The sequence below is a fragment of the Corvus brachyrhynchos genome, unplaced genomic scaffold, assembly GCF_000691975.1.
Source record: "Corvus brachyrhynchos isolate BGI_N302 unplaced genomic scaffold, ASM69197v1 scaffold614, whole genome shotgun sequence".
NCBI classification, from domain to species: Eukaryota; Metazoa; Chordata; class Aves; order Passeriformes; family Corvidae; genus Corvus; species Corvus brachyrhynchos.
Genome location: NW_008237444.1, coordinates 626,695 through 644,155, shown reverse-complemented (window position 1 = coordinate 644,155; position 17,461 = coordinate 626,695). Strand labels below are relative to the sequence as shown.

Here is a 17,461-nt window from a genome sequence, read left to right as displayed (position 1 = left end):
CTCAGACAGTACCTGTCTGGGAGACAGGTAGCCCGTCTCACAGTCTTCATCCCCGCCGCACACGTGTCCGTGTAGCACTGACAACTCCCCACCTCCTCAACCTGTATCTGTGGGAGCATGTCTTTATCAAGAACTCGGGATTCTGGCTGTGTATTTGGGCATGAGTTTAGAGACGCTGGCCACATGCAGTTTCAGAGGTATGGTGGAGTAGGATCGGTGGCTGCTTTAAACAGCTGTATCTTGTAGGTGCTACTGCTCATGAACTTGTTCAGCCGTCACCAGACTACCCGTGATTTGCGTAGTGGGTGCTATTAGGATGCTTTCCTTCTTTTTCGAATTGCAAAATCAGTGTTGGGGCTGCAGCTTATCAAGTAGTCAATAATCTCAAACATTTTCACCCTCAAAATAATTCTTTTCTTTTCTTTTCTTTTCTTTTCTTTTCTTTTCTTTTCTTTTCTTTTCTGAAACTTGCTAAAGAGAAGTGAAATTTAAGATTAGGATTTAAGTACTTCCACTGGAAGACAAGTTTCTCAAAATAGGAGTTTGAAGAAGAGGCAGATGAATTGCTTGTTTTAAAACTAACTCGTTTTTTAATAATTAAAGTTGTGGTGATTTGCTGGGCAAACACCGTGTCAAAAGGAAGCCTAGGGTTAAAATTCAAGTATTCTTGGCTCCAGCCTATCAATGAGTCCACTAAAATAAACTGTATCTTAGCAGTTCATAGCCTCCTTGTTTGAGCAGGTGAAGTGCAGTCACTCAAAAGATCTATACATTCAAGCCTCTGTATGAGTAGTAGCAGTAACATGAAACCACGAAGTGAAGTTAATAGTTTTTATTGAAATGGAGGAGGACTGTGTGGTGTTTCTCAACAAGTTGGCTTTTCAGCTGCCAGCTCTCGTGTCAGTCTTGATACCATTGTCTGCCACATCTGGAAAATGTAACTTATACAGACTTTTTCTTTTTTCTTTTTTTCTTTTTCTTTTTTCTCTTTCTCTTTTTTGAAAAAGGTGATAATTTGGTAAACCTTAGAGAAAAAATGCAGTATGACAATAAGTATTTTAGGAAGCACAGTCTGTTTTTCTTTAATTGCTATTTCTTCATTCACTGATTGTTCACGGGATTATTTGTGCAATTTAAGGTTAGAAAAATCTAGAATATTTTTATTTACATAGCTTTATAAAAATCCAAATAAGAAAGCAACAAGTCCTTAATTACCTAATACTGTGTCAGTGTGCTTTCTGATGTTGTATTAATTCAGTTAAGTCCTATCTAAGTGATGCCTGAAGATTTTTGCTTTTTATGTATTTTTCGTATATTTGTAGCTTTGTAGACTATTAATACATGATTATACAGAGACTGGTATTTTTCCTACCCTTTCTCTTACATTTTAGAGGAATAAGCTAACCTTCTAACACATTCCTGAAATACTGTTTAGTCTTATTTTCAAGTAGAGGACCTACAAGAAGAACATTTTGTTTTCCAATCAGAATCTGAGAAGACATAACAAGAAGTAGGGCAAAGAAGCCCTGGACCAACTCCAATGGGACAGTACCTGGGAAAAAATTACCTAAGCAACTGCTCTTCTAACTGGACAATGTTTGTTAGATATGATAATTTGTTAAACTTATAAAAATTATAGAAATCTGATACTGGCGTGCTGACAGCCCATAACTGCGGATGCACCTGGAAGCTTCCAATGAAGAACTGCTTTTTTTATCTTACCATTTTAATACTGTTGCAAGGGTTTTTGTCTTTTGATATCAGGCAACATAAGAAACACTGAATTAGATGCTTTTTTTTGATTCTGACTGTATAAAATCCAAAGTGTCTGGAAAAAAAAAAAGGCTGTCATCAGCCTTGCTGCAACAGTAGAAAATAAGAAAAAAAGTTTTAAAATCACTCCAATCCTGTGTATAATTAAATTTCCAGTTGTTTAGAGGGTTTATGACAAATATTCCATTTCATTCTTAGATCATCATGAAGCACTAATGAAATGTGAGATTGCAGTCTGGTTAAAAAGATGGCAGTGGTATTTAGACAATGGAATAAATCAAAGGAAATCCACTGAGTGCAGATGTAATATATTGTTTTGGTTATTTGTTCCTGCACACATTACTGATATGATTGAGTGATTTTGCATATTTTTCCTGCTTTAAAAAAGGTTTTCTCTGAATCAAGGGTATGCAATAGCATCTTGTTATTTTTCCTTCACTAAGATTTAGGTCATCACTTTACCAACCATTTCCTAACCTGATGGGTTCCAATAACACTTAAGGGGTTTTGGATTCTTTTTTTGGAGTAGATGTGTTTTGAGCAATTTGTAAGGTCTGTCAAGGTATTAATGATGGAAAAAGTTGTATTCTAATGGATTACATAGATGAGGAGTGATGTGAAAACTTTCAGTGCCCTTCAGCTGTCAGTACAAAGCCAGTTACTGTTCTGCAAGGAAATTTTCATCACCAGCAGACTGTTCTGTAATTTTCTAAAGTGACTCATACCAATCTTCAGTAGACCCTCAGGTCACTTTCCTGCAGAGGGTTTCTGACCTCAGCACCTAACTGAAACTAGCAGCTGTAGTAGACAATGTGACATCTATCTATGGTTATGCAGTCCTGTATTTCTTACATGTGCTAGAAGCCTTAGTGGTTTTTGTGATTTCTGCTCGTGGACTACTAGAGGCCTCTCATTTCAGAGGAGTCTGAGCAAGACAAGCTTTGAGAAGTGAAGTCCCTGAAATGTTTGTTCCATCTGGAATTTTTTTGGTTTTTTTTTTTGGTCATATTTCTTGGTTAGCTAACCCCAGTGCTCATGTGCTGGGTTGGAAAGCTGTTCAGAGAGACAACTATTTGCAGAAGTCTTAACCTTACCTCTATGGAAAAAGAATAAACCAAAGCTCCAACTTCACTGCATACCCAACACGGGCGTTGTTTGTTATCAGTTTGACCATTGATGACTGCATGTGTTTTTACTGTTGCTGACAATTTGTGCTACCTGCCTGATCATGTCTTACACACAAAAGAAAACGCTGAAAAACGGGAGCACTTGTTATGGATAAAGGACAGCCCGTATCTGCAGTGCTTGCAGGAGCAAAATAAGTGAAAAGGGAAGAAGCTCAGACTTCGCTAGCATTGAGTGTTTGAAGGCTTTCCTGTTGAAATGGTGAATCTGTATTCTGCATGTAGCTGTGGTAGTCCATACCAGGATCTGGGTAGGCAGAAAGATAAAGAAATCACTTTTGCTCTTCTTCTCCAGCACTGCTGGCTCAAACATACACAGTGCAGGAGTTTTGTTGTCCATCATTCTGCACAGAGATCTTCTTGCACTGCCACGAATGAGCTCATGTATGCTGCTTCAGAGTTAGAGGATTCCGTAGCCTGTACTATGAAGTGCAGGCTTTATGCATGTCACTGTTCACATCAGTATTTCAAAATCCTTTTGGAATTTTGCTTGGTAGCCACTCTGCACACATCCTGTGCATAAAATACTTGACTGGATAGGGCTGAACAGGCATTCCAAAGTGTAACCAAACACAATATTTGCTCTGGTTTTTATCAGTTGCTTCTGCACCAATTAGTAGAATGTAGTGCAGATCTGACTCATTACATGCTGTGTGTATGGGTACTGTCCTGATCTCTTCTTGCTTGTTTGGGATGCCTCAGTGCTAAGAATCAGCGTTTCTGACCCTGGTGTGAAAACACTGTTGGGGAACTCCTCAACTACAACAGAAAAATATTTACCCTGTATTATGAGGTGATTGAAGCAGGAGATGATGCCATTCTCGTGTGCCCAGCTGCTGGCACTGCTTGACTGACAGGTGTGGAGCTTTGAGGACCATTGTGTGTGTATTTTTTCTAATTCTTGGTACGGATGCCCGTATGTGAACCACTCAGATGTACGGCCTGTTGAGGCACCTGCCACAAGACACGGTGATTTATCTTTTGCTTCCAGCAAGTGTGTGTTCAATGAGAAGAGTCAGAGATCACTCCAACAGTAAATTTGGTTTTTAATACTTAACAGTTAATAAGTATTAAGTACAAGTAAGTATTTTAATATTGAATAAGTGCAGATGGATTAGTGGTCAATGCTCTACACTTAAAGTTGGTATGGGATACAAAGATTATTGAGTAAGTTTCCTATAAAAAATCTTAAATGTTGCATGCATGTAAAAAATGTCACCAGCTTATCCATATCTGATGCCAGGAAAGGGGCCTTATAGCCTCAAGGATAACTTCAAGAGGTGTACCTCCTTGAGGGGAGATCACTGCCCTGCAGCCAGGTGCTATGGAGGGAAAGCTCAACAGACTGATAGCTGTGGATATTACGGTGTTATGTGATTGATTTGGAGTCACTTTTTCTGCTATTAATGCAGTTCCTACCACTTCCCAGTCCATTCCAGTCTCCAGTCTTGGTTTGCTGCTGAATTCTCACTGGCAGCCTCACACAGTAGGATTAACCTTGATTGGACCTACTTGCTGAGCATCTGAGTGGAGCAAGGCTCACTTGGTTCAAACAGGAGGAGTGCATCCGTCACAGTGTGCTACAGAGGTCTGCCTCAAGTGAGGATAAAGGCATAAAGGATCCTTTTGAATGTTACTCTGGGCTTGCCAGTGCACTGGGACAGCACTGGTGCTGGATTCACAGGGGTACTTCTCTATGGGATTTGACAGAGGTGTGCGAGTGTGTGAATATGCAGGTAGCTAACAGTTATTACAATTTTTTATTAAAATGTATGATTAATTAATAAGAGTGCATGCATTAGGGAGAAGACCAGGTGTAAAGAGATACAGCCTGCTGTATACAAAACTTTAGTCAGCTTGTTTTAGTAAACAAAGTAGAAATGCTCAAAAATTTAAAAATAAGATAGCTAGAAAAGGCCTGTGAGAAAAAAAAACAACAAGATGCAATTAAAAAAGACTGCTTTTCTCTACAAGCATCCAAACTGAACTGGCTATTGGGTATGGGGATTTAGTCATGACTTTAAATAATAGCCAGATATTTTCTGAATCTGCATATCTACATGCTTCACTTGCTGCTTTTTCTAATTTGATGTCTCTAGGTGTTATATATGGATTTTGATCAGATGTAGCATGCTGAATTAATCTTATTTGCATTTTTATTACAGTATGCTCATTGCCTCCCAAATGGAACCAACGTATGCCAGGAGAGTTTACCCATGTTTTGATGAACCTGCCATGAAGGCCACGTTTAGTATCAGAATTGTCCATGACCCAAGCTATGTGTCTCTTTCCAACATGCCTGCTATTGGTAGGTAAACAACAAGTTGATGTATGGGTTTTTTCCCCCTACGTAACTTCTAAAAAGGGTGCAATTCATATGAGAAGATTATATCATCCTAAGAAGTGCTCTGTTGTCCCTTTGCTAATGTCTTCAAAAGGCACAGAAAATCTGTGTCTATGAACTTAAAAATTTGGACACTGTTATTTATAATTACTGTGTCTCTGATGGCAGCCATTCTGTTGGACAATTTTATCAGCTGTAATGTGCTCTCCTCTGCCTGCTGGAGGCTGCACAGGGTTTGATTTCTGGTATTTACTGCTTAGTTAGTGTGTCTGTCTTACTGTGTGACATCATTTTAAAGCAAAATGGCAGCCCCAGGAATGCAAAGCCTGTATTGGTGATATCAAGGCATTCCTTTAATTCTCAATAGATGTTACAATATTTACAACAAACAAAAAATTGTTTTGCCAGGCAGAGACATTCCAGCCTCCTGTGTTTGTGTAGAATAAGAACAAGAGGACTATAAGGATCTGGAGATGCTCCTTCTGTCCCTTGCTGGGATGTCATGTGAAATGTCTGTGGGGTATAAAATTCCAAACAAATATTCCAGATTAGTATTCCTAGAGAAATCCATTGGGTCTCTTGCCTCCTTCTTAAAACCACTTTTTTTTGCAGTTCAATACCATGAATCTTTATTTTTCAACTGAGTAATTTTCAGCCATAAAACTAAGTTTTATGGGATTTTCATGGAAACTAAGTAACTTGGGAATTATAATAGGTGGGATCTCTGTGAGAATCACTGGAAGCATTTTCTACCCCAAAGTATCTTGCCTATGTCCTCCTTACTTAGAAGGAAGGTATCTGATTAAGTATTTAATAATTCTTAGGCAGACATGACCAATATTTGAATCCTAATGGGTTGTATGAGATAGGTAGAATGGTTGTTTAGATAAGTAGCATGGGATAAATTGTCCTCAGCTTGCCCACAACTTAAAACTGATGGAGTTTGGTATCCTTCCAACACTTCAATTAAGAAGCTCAGGAATGGATTTTTGCTGTTTGCATGGAAGGTCACAACTCTGACACCTGTCAGTAGCAGCAAGTCTGGCTGCTTTCCTTCTACCACAAACATATGAGTTAGTGCAGGAATACACCATATTGAAGAAAGGAGTTAAAAAAAAACCCCTAACATGCAGGAAACACAAAATTCCTTGTTTATTATGGAAGAGCTTTGGTTTGAATATTTCTTTGACTTTTTTCTAGATGTATCTGAAGTGAAGGATGAAAACGGAAGTCTGTGGACAGTTACCACATTTAACACTTCACTGAAAATGTCAACTTACTTGACTGCTTTCGTGATTTGTGATTTCGATTATGTCACCAGAACCGAGCGGGGAAATGAGGTAGATATGAGGCTGCATAACATATTACAGAAATCTACAACAGAAGTTGGCCCTGTGGTGCATCATGTGCTTTGAGGACATCACAGCCATTAACTGTGCTTCCCATTCCCAGACTCTCTGCTTATGTGACAATACTGCTAATGTTTGTCCCACAGATATTCTGCAGAAAGCTTTCCTTTGGGACAATTAGTTTATTGTCTTGTCCTGTTCATTCCATACAACTGCACAAGTATGGGCTATGTATGTTAAAATTTAGGAGCAACTACTCTGCAGAAAGTACTGGTTGTAATTCATGGTCTTCTTACGTTCTTAGGCATCTTAGTTGGAAAAACTACCCATTTCCACTGCTGTGACAAACCACTGATGTTCAGTGCCTTGTTCCTCAAGGTCCTTTGAGGAGCAGCATGGTGACATCAATAGGAGTAACACTGTGCTCCAAACATTTTGTATACTAGTATATTAGCCTTCTATTCCACAATGCGCACATTCTTTAGCCTCCAAAAGTGACTGTTTTGTGTTTGAAATTTCTTCATCTGTGAGTATTCAGTTTTGCTCTTACAATATGTTGGCCAGAGCTTGTTAAGAGAAGCTGTAAAAAAAATGTACTGCATTTGCAGCAGTTGCTTCACTTTCTTTTGCTCAAAGTCAACAGGGAAAAGATGTATCAAGTTTGTCCAAAATAAATAGTAAGTTCAAGCATAAAGCTATTCAAGATAGCATTTACTTTATCTCCTTATTAAATGAGAGCACTTCATGGTTAGTTCATGATAATCATCACATTTCTCCAACTCCCAGCCATAGACACCAAACTTATATTGATATCTTTTATTAGCACATGGGCATGGCTGTGAAGATTTTGAAGGATTATGCTGTATGAACTTATCCGATCATTCTGTTTCCATTCACAAACAGTTACAAAACCTAAGGGACCTAGCTAACCAAATTACAACAGATAACCCGTCTTGGCTAGACAGTTTGTTTGATGGTTGGAGCTTTGCACCTTGGCTAAGGGAACTCTGTAAAATAGGCTTGATTATTCTAGTAGTAATAATTATAGTTTTAGTAGCAGTACCTTGTATACTTCAGTGTGTGCAAAAAATGACGAGTAGGACTGTGTCTAATATCTTATTTGTTCATCAGAAAGGGGAGTGTTGGGGAAGATGAAACAGGAAAGCTTTATAAATATGATTGCCTGACAAAAGATTTTGGGAATATGAAAACTACAGGCGACATCGAAATGAAAGCCATTTTTGAAATACCAAGTCTTAGTTACTGAACAACTGGAAAACAATGGTATGGCTGACTGAAGGTAATCCCCTCTTGATTGAACAATACCCTCTGCTTGCAGGCAGGTCCAAGGGTCAGAGCAGACCCTACTAGCTCAGCAGAAGGGGTCCAAAGAGTAGTTTTTAGAAGTTAAGATGTAACACTCTATGGTAATATAAGAACTCTTATAGGCTGTATGTAAATGCTATAGGATTTGTATCTTGTATTAGATTGGTTAGTGACAATTAGAATATTCAGCACAGAAGATGATTTATTGTATTGTAACTAGGACTTCATCACTACTAACTCTTACTACACTCAGTCACTCTTACTACACTCTCTCTCACTTCTTCACTCTCATTCCTCTCGCTCTCTCTCTCTCTTTACTTACCCGCTTACTCTCTTGCTCTCCTGGGCCTGCTCCGAGCTGAGTCTGGCAGCTCTAAGCAGTGCCCCTGTACCCACGCCCTTTGCAATAAACCGCATGTTCCAAGATCTGACTTCAGAGATCTCTCGTCTCCGTCTGTCCCGACCGTCCGAACCACCCAAGCTCCTACAAGTTCATTCTCATCCTACTGGGGAAAGGTGGGACAATATAAGTGGACAGTGCAGAGGTCATCTAAGAAGCACAGTTTTGGTTCTTTTTTAAAGGGAGTATTGGATGTGGTATGTCAGACCTGCCACCTCAGGTGTTGAACTTGTTGGATACTTACAGCTATGACTGTGGTGGCTTTTCCTTAGGCCTTGTTCTTGGAGTTGGTGGAGCATTCAAATGAGCTGTTTTTCAGAAGGAAAAGGTGCTGCCTGTGTTCTGTAAGATTGAGTCGAGAGGGTATTTCACCCCGTGGTGTTGGACAGAGATGCTCAGTTTATGCCTGCAGAGTATTTGTGTGAGCATGTTTATTGTGCCTGTTTTGATGTTTCTGGTAACCTGAAGCACTCAAAGCTCGTACTAGGAATAGGATTTTAAGATGCTAGCCATGTTTAGGTTTTGCAAAATGAAGTTGTCTGGTCTTTGAATCTCCTCAGAAGCCTTGGCTGAAAAGAGAGCCTCAGAGATTAAGGATACTCTGTTGACTGAATATGCTTAATTACTTTTTCCATTGTGAATTAAATCTTTATGCTTCCCAGCTATGCTCTTACGGTTTGGCTGTGAAGCTTCTTGTGAGATCATGCATGGCATTTAGAGGCAAGAAATGCGAGGTTTTGAGCTGCTGGGCACATGGCAAGGTGTCTCTTGTTCAGAGATACATGATGGAGACATAAACCATTCCTCAGGCTACTCCATCACTTCTGGGAAAGCAAGCCATGGTACTTTTTCAGTACTGTGACAAAGTCAGTGGGCACAGGAGGGGAAGGATTTCTTGCTGCTGCGGGCATCATTACTCAGAGGTACGGATGTCATCGGCTCAGATGTCATCTGCTCTCTCCAGCAAAGGGGAGGCCAGTGGTCTAGGAGAAAGTTCAGGAGGAGAGATGTGCATGTTGGGACTGCAAAAGCTCTCTGGACATCTATCTCTCTCTCTTCAGGTGGGCTAAAGGAAAGCTTGCCACCCAGACACAGTCACTGAAATACACTGGTTTAAGATGTGTAATTTTAAACAGTTTTATAGCATTTTCCACTTCAGAAAATAAATCTATGAGTTCATTTGTTCTTGCAATGTATAGTTATATTCAAATCTTTGTCCTTTTGAAGTACTGGAACTCTCCTAGATTTTAGCAGGATCAGGGTCTGTGCCATATTTTTTCAGGTCCAGTAAAACTTGAGTTGGATTTTGTAAAATTAAAAGCTTCATTGCATGGCCTGGTGTGGACAGATAGCATTTTTCCAACAATGATTCACAGAAGAGAAGCAAAGAAAATGAAAATGTGAGGGTTGTTTAAAGTAACTCTTCGTTGTTTTATTGCAGATACGTATTTGGGCTCGGAAAGAGGCAGTTAAAAATGGGTATGTAGACTACGCTTTAAATATCACGGGCCCAATATTTTCATTTCTGGAAGACGTACTTAATATCAGCTACCCTCTGCCAAAGACAGGTGAGATGACTTATTTTCTGAAATGGATCAGAAATGGCTGCTGATGGTTCACAGAAACAATGGGGTTTTTTGCAGTATTCTCCTTTTATAGCTTACCACACTCATGGAGAAAAACCCCTAAACTTTAAATCACTTTGAATTCTCTTTTCTGTGTCATGGCTTCTATCAACCTGTAATGCAGCACTCTTATCTTCACATTCCACTCATTCTTTTAAATAATATTTTCCTAATAAAGGGGCTGATGGGACAACAAAGTGCATAGAAAGGAGTAGTTCAGTCACGTGGTTGTTTTTGGGATGCATAGACCATAACACACAAGGATGTTGTAGTCCCATGTCCTTCTCATAAATCCACGCCGCCTGTAGCCTGTGTCCCTGCAAGGCATTCCTTGCTTTCTTCAGTATGTTCTTGTCTTACCTGTGAGTTTGGTGTATGTTCCTGCACATTCCTCCCCAGAAAAGCCGGGAGGATTACCCTGCAGAAGAACATTGTTTCTACTTAAAATGGACATTAGGTAAGTTGGTTCAGTTAAACTTCGGTCAAGAAAAAGGATGCCACCATGTAGTTTCACTGTACAGTTTGTTTGCTACTTGTATTTAGATTCCCAAGAGTTTCATCATGAATATTACAGGAAAATGGGTAGAACATTGAGAACACAGAAAGCAGTTCTTGTTTAGAATGGACTTTGGACCAGCCAATGATTTTAGCAGATTGCAGGACTGGGGGAAAGGAATTTCCTTCAGTTTGTTGATTTGTCAAATCTGTATTTTGGCACTTTAAAGAAATAAATGTTAATCTGTGTAAATTTATTATCTCCCAGTATATTTCAAATAACTTGCAGAATTACTCACTACACTTCTTTCAGAAAATGCAATAGATGCAGTCTTCACTCTTTAAATTTTGCTGTCTTAATGATTTTACAAGCTAGATTATTCTGTTTCATGCTTGTGTTCTTCTGTTTAGCAGCAATGTCAATACATTAATAATATGAAACTATTACACAGTTGAAGTAGAGGAATGGTATTGTAGAATTCCTGTTAGGTAGGATTTCAGTTTCAGAGAGGGCTGTAATACCATTACAATCCCCACTGTAATGCCATGCAATATCCCCCAGATTTCCCAGCATCTTTATTTGAAGTTTTGCTTAAAAAATAGATTAGACCAACCAAGAGTGCCTCCTTGTAAATGCTAGGGATTTCTATTGCAAACTCGAAATGTGAAATTAAGAATAAAAAGATTTAACCCCAGGGATTGTTAAGGGTTTGTCTACACCTTATCTAAATGCAGTTGTAAGTGAGGTCTCTTGCCCCAAGGCTGGATAAGGGCTGCCTCACCAAAAGCAAAATACCTTTACTGTAAACTCAAGGCAATAATCCCAGCTGAGATGCAGCCTGCCTGTGATGGGATTCAGCACCATGTTTGCATTAATTGCCTGGTTTTTGGACTGCAGCTTTCTTGTGGTCAGCTGCTTTGGAATACAAGCTTGTGTCTGCTTATAAATGTTCTGTATACCTTTTCCAAATTTTGATCTTTGCTGCTGACTTTAAACAGTATACCTTTCCTTGAGACCATGATGTTTTGTCCAGCTCTCACATTTGAACTGGAAGCTAATCTCTGTGCATAAGGCAGAAGGGCAGTACAGAGGTGACAGTCTTACTGTGTAAATAAAGAGATGTTTCTAAGGAGCCTTTCAAACAAGAGTGGAAAAGAACTCACACAGCTGAAAGAGCATAGCTTCTTTTTTATCAGTTGCTATGCTGAAGAAAAAGGTAACACAGGAGAAACTCACAGAGAAAGATTTCTGATAGCCAGCAGTGAATATATTCTCTTCTAATGTTAATTTTCGTTCTGAACATTTGTATGTGGAAGATACAGTACAGATCTGGGCTTTGTGGGAGTTTATTATGAGGCTTCCTGAAAGAGTGGCATCATAGGTGAAAAGCATGACAAGAAGAAATTTCAGTGACCATTTCCAAGTGTTGCTGTAGTACCACAAAGAACCACTACAATGTAGTTTCCTTCAACGGGGTGCTGAGCCAGTGTGAGCATTAAAATCATGTGAGCATTTTATTTATGAAAATATTTAAGATACCTTTTTAAAAATTTTTGTCTGTTTGAATCAATTTAGATCTGGTTGCACTGCCTGATTTTGGAGCAGGTGGTATGGAAAACTGGGGGCTAATGATTTTCCAAGAAGCATCATTGATGAACCTCCCAAGTGATGAATTCACAAGCAGGAAGGCAATGATTGCCTTAGTTGTGTCACATGAATTAGGACACCAGGCATGTGGTAAAAAATTCTGTACATTTATTTGCCTATGACATTGTTTCATTGTGGTTGCTGATGATGCAGTTACTGATTGGTAGAAGCAAAATAATCACTTAACAGTAGAGGGTGTGAGCACTAGAGCACTAAAAGCCTATTTGAGCATATGTTCTGCTGATAAAGTAATGTTAAAAGTAGGTTCTGTCATATTACAGACAGCATACTGATAGTACAGGATTCATTGATACAAAACTCTTAATGGTACCTTTTTCTTACACAGTACTTGAATGCCATGTGAGAAGATAGGCTAGGGATGTAGGGATGACAGTACTCTCTCTACACAATAAACTTAGTACTTTGGTAAGACACTCAATGGAGTTCATCAGTATTCTTTTGTAGTGGCAGTGCATGTACTTACAGCAAAAGGCATTTGTTTTTCTGCAAGAAAAAGTATTTTTAGTATTTTTAGTGCAGGCCAATGAAATAAATGTCAGTGCTTAACTAAACTATTTTACAAAAAAGTTGTAGTTCAAGTTTTGAAGAAATAAAATTTAGCAAATAAAATATAAATCCAGAAATGATCAGGTTTTTAAAACTGCCAGATATGAGTACACAGCAGCTGTTTTGGAAGTTTTATACTTGCCCGGAGAAGGATTTGCTGGTTTTGGAAATGGTTATTTCCCCAGTGTTGTATGTCATTCCTCTGACAATTTCACTTTGTTGAGAACGTGCAAAGATGATTTTGTAATTGCTCGATAAATGCCCTACTTCTAATCATAGGCTGATATGACATTTTAGATATTTAAGTTATATTGAGATGTGTTTAAAATTAAATACTCTGAGAGAATGACATAATGCACTGAGATTGACACTCATGGTATGAAATTGTAGATTAAGCAATTTAAAAATAACTGCCCTGAACTTCTGACTTTTTCTAAAGTACATCTTTTTCTACTGAATTTTCACTATTTGAAGGAATATTCAGCATTTTATTCAATTTACATGTAGACATTAAATAAAGTTACTTCAGCCTATGTATGTGTGTTTAAAAACAGTACTATGTGTGTGCAAAAAAGTGAAAACAGCACTCCAATGAGATTTTGAGATATTTTTTCTTCCTATTTAAGTGGTTTGGAAATCTGGTCACAATGAACTGGTGGAATGATCTGTGGCTTAATGAGGGCCTGGCATCTTACTTTGAGTACCTGGGAGCTACCTTTGTTGAACCGAAACTTTCGCTGGTAAGCACTAACAGTTAGTAGCAAAGTTCCATCATATACAAAGGAAAGGAAGGTGCAGGAGATGGAAGTTAATTCAACAGTGCCATTACAAACATAACTTCTGTGAGAATGACCAATAGGTCTTGATTCTTTACTTGTAGGCCTCCATCTGTGGGGAGACCATGATCATATCCAGCTCTCTACAGCTGATGCAGAGGACAGATGGGCAGCTGGGATTCTGCAGTGGCAAGGAGTTGGTGTTTTGCCCTAGATCTGTCATGTAGCAAACTCAGATTTCTCTCCTGGGTCCTGCTCTAGCTGATGGTTTTCCTCCTCGCTTGCCAAACTCTTTTCTAATTATCCCAGTCCTCAGGTATCTTTACCAGGCAGAGATTAAGCTGGGTCATTTTCAGTCTGCTTACTGCACTGGGTCCCTGAATGTCTGGTTGTGGATAAGACAAATACAATGCACATAGCTAATCCAACAGCAGGGTGAAATTCCTTCCTATTCTGCCCAAATGGGAATAAGTGTAAATCCCATAGCATATTAGAAGACTCCATCCATTGTTAAACTCAGAGATAGATGGATATGAGCAGCTAATTGCAGCCATGAGATGAGGTACACTTGCCCATGCAGTCTTAAATGTCTGTACATGGTGCCATCAGCTTCTGAAGGAAGGAAGAGCCTTTAGTCTGGGCAGACCTGTGACTGCAGTTACTGCAGGCTGCTTTTTATTTGGCTAAGTTGAAATACTGTTTGTCAGTTTCCTTTTCTCATTCACCAAAGCACTTAATTACACTCTTGATTGGAAACTAATAAAGGCATGCCAAACAAATTCTGTCAGAAGGATTTCTAGGTCATGTGATGCGGTTACCTTCTGCTTTGAACTTCTGCAACAGCTCACTTTATTGTCTGCAATGCAGTGTTTTAATATCACTGAAAAGTGTAATTTAAACAGCTTTCCTGTCTAAAAATCAGCAGTTGTTGTTTGTGTCCATAAAGTAAATGTTATTACTGGTTAATAATTCTGTTTGATATATTGCAGTTAGGTAATGTGCCTTGGCAATGCAGAATTAATCACACAGGTGTGAGAATATAGGTCTTTCTTGCACAGTTTTGTGGGTCATAAATGTTCACAGAGTCACAGAGTGGCTGAGGTTAGAAGGGACATTTAGAGGTCACCTTGTCCAGCCTCCCTACACAAGCAACACCACACAAGTGCCAATTGCCCAAGACTATGCCCAGACAGCTTTTGAATGTCTCCAAGGATGGAGGCTCCATAACCTCTCAGGGCAACCTCTGGAAATGCTCAGTCACCTTCACAGTGACAATGTGTTTTCTGGTGTTCAGAGAGAACCTCCTGTGTTTCAGTGTGTGCCCATTGCCTCTGGTCCTGTCACTAGGCACCACTGGAAAAGCCTGGTTTTGTCCTCTGCTTAGCCTTCCTTCAGGTAGATACACTGATGAGATCCCTCTGAGCCCTCTCATCCCCAGGCTGAGCAGCTCCAGCTCTCTCACCCGGTTCTTAGAGGAGAGGCGCTCCAGTCCCTTCTCTGAGCTGTTGACCATAGTAGGTGACATTTACTCCTGAGGAGCCATTTTCCCTCCCTATTTCTCACTGGGTGAAAGCAGAAATGCCTCATAGCTAAACCTTGGTACCTTCATTTAGGTTATTGCTCAGGGTTGCAGCAGAAGAAACAGGGAATTTAGGAGGAAAATGCTGCCATACTCATGGCGGAAGTAAATGAAATACAGGCTTTCAGTTTTCAGGATATGTTCCTTTGCTGTTTAATATAGTTGACTTATTTTTGCCTGAGGATTACACTGTAACTGACTGTCAGGTCCAAGACCACAGTACTTCGAAGACGTAAAATTTTCACTGATCACTGATGTTGCCTGTGGAAAATGTTAGGATCAGGTATATGGTCCCTTGTACTTCATAAGAAATTTAGGGAGTGGGAGAGTTCACTTGTAGACAAATGATCCATAATAGTGCTTTTTCCATAATCCTCATTCTCTCCAGGGAATTAGTACCTTCATTGTTCATCTCACTTAGATTTGTTTTCTTCTTGCAGGATAAAATCTTTTATGTTCATGTCGTTCAACCTGTCTTAAGGGAAGACAGTGAAATAGTTCGATCACTGTCAGAGAGTGAAGATAAGATCAAAGGATCATTTTCTTTAATGTCTCTGTTTGACAACATCACATATAGCAAGGTAAAAGAATAGAAAATTCTTCCTGTTTCTTGCAGATTCTAAACTAATGGTACAAGGTAGGTTTGGGAGGAACTGCTGAACAAAACTGTTTTGTCATTCAAAATGTGTTTCTGCGGCACACATGAATTTATTGGGTGTTGCAAATCTACTTGGCTCTGAAGGAAGTACTGAAAATATTTTTAACCTCTGTGAAATATGAAGTGTGGGTGTAGACCAACTAGCATCTCTGGAATATCTGAAAAAAATATTGCAACAGTAATTGCAATAATAATTCATTTTTTCTCATACTTTTTTTTTTTTCTACTCCAGGGGGCTTCTATAACCTGGATGCTTTCTGGTTTCCTGACTGAAAAGTTGTTCATCAGAGCGCTTACTGTAAGTTTGAAAAAACAACCCCTTCATCTTGATTTATAAGCTTGAAAATGTCAGTTGTACAAATTGTTTGCCTTGCTAGTGGTTGCATTGAACCTTCATGAATTCTGATGCTTCTCTTTGTTTCCACACAGTCGTATCTGAAAGAATTTTCCTTCTCAAATGCTAATCAAGATGATCTCTGGACCCACATCCAGATGGTACTCATTTTATGTCTCTAGTATTCTTTCTCTGGTGTTTGGCACAGTCCAAATTTAAGGCATAAACTATTTGTAGAAGACTGCACTGGAATGTGGCTATGTGTAGCACAGTCTTTCTCCTGCATAAAATTTGCTTTACTGGTTTTCTCAGCTAATGTCTTCTCAAGTGTTTATTTTCCTACTTTGCTGCACCTGAGATCCGTAGAACTAAGTACAAGGAGTAGAGAGATGAGATGGGAAATCAGGACCAGGCAAAGTTTTGGGTTTCGTGGTTATTACATAAGCCTACATGAAATTGCACAGCCTATTGTTCTGGAGCTTAAGTTTTGCCAGATCAGAGTGTGTGATGCCTCGGGCTTGATGATCAAAGATGCTGGTATGTCACAGATCCAGCAAAGTCTATATCCAGGGCAGTAGCTCAGCATTTCATCCTTCAGTGGTTTTGGCAGAAATCTGACTAAGGAAACAGATGCTAATATTAGGTTTATTTTTTTTAAAAAATCCACCTTCCTGGTCCTCTAAAGAAGGCTTCTGTTGTGTTGCAGACTCTGTCTTAAGAATGGGAGTGCTAGAATTTCAGATATGCAAGGTTGTCACATGTTTTAAGCCAGTGAAGACTGTACCAATTCACACTGGTTGAGACTCCAGCTTAATGTTTTTCAATTTGTCTTCACTAATTCAGTTTGTTTATTAGGTCACTTAAAAATCTTTGTGTTCCATCAGTTTTATTTGAATGAAATTAATGCATCAAGTCTGTCATAGCCATAGAGATGTGTAAGTACATTAACACTAAAAAGGGAAAATTTAGCGGTCAGGCTTTAGAATGAGAAATGTCATCTCAGTATTTCATAATTCCTGAGAAAGGCTTATGCCTGTATTATGTCTTTATTATAATGTCAATAACATTTTTTGGACTTTAGGTACATAGATTTCTTGCATGAGTCAAAGACCAGCAAGCTGCTAAGCAGATTTTTTCTCTACTGTGTTAGAATAGCTCCCAGAGATTCACTGAAGCAATATCAGTAAGTACCTGTTCATCATAAATATTTCTAATTCCTCTTTCTCTTGCAGGTCGTAGATGGACAGGATGAAGTTCAGTTGCCAGCATCTGTAAAGCAAATAATGGATTCCTGGACATGCCAAAATGGGTTTCCAGTTTTAACTTTAAATCTAACTACTGGAACAATCAGACAGGAACAATTTTTTAATAAAAAGAATAGAAAGAATACTGATTCTTACAAG

General features: G+C 39.0%; 1 protein-coding gene across 8 annotated transcripts in view; it reads left to right on the top strand.

Moving 5' to 3' along the window:
• The window catches only part of LVRN (laeverin), a 52,477-nt gene that overhangs the window by 17,884 nt on the left and 17,132 nt on the right, over positions 1-17,461 (top strand). For 6 of the 8 annotated variants that reach the window (XR_001861130.1, XR_001861131.1, XM_017731408.1 and 3 more), the window contains 9 exons: positions 5,123-5,265; positions 6,502-6,641; positions 9,818-9,944; positions 12,073-12,227; positions 13,338-13,451; positions 15,507-15,647; positions 15,957-16,022; positions 16,154-16,219; positions 17,291-17,460. Coding sequence is in view for 6 of the 8 variants with exons in the window: in XM_017731408.1 (XP_017586897.1) it covers positions 5,124-5,265; positions 6,502-6,641; positions 9,818-9,944; positions 12,073-12,227; positions 13,338-13,451; positions 15,507-15,647; positions 15,957-16,022; positions 16,154-16,219; positions 17,291-17,460 (1,121 nt within the window). In the remaining 2 variants the exon portion in view is untranslated. Of the gene's footprint in view, positions 1-6; positions 4,557-4,584; positions 4,694-5,122; positions 5,266-6,501; positions 6,642-9,817; positions 9,945-12,072; positions 12,228-13,337; positions 13,452-15,506; positions 15,648-15,956; positions 16,023-16,153; positions 16,220-17,290; position 17,461 lie in introns of those variants that run through there. The other 2 variants (XM_017731409.1, XM_017731410.1) reach the window with 2 other exon arrangements.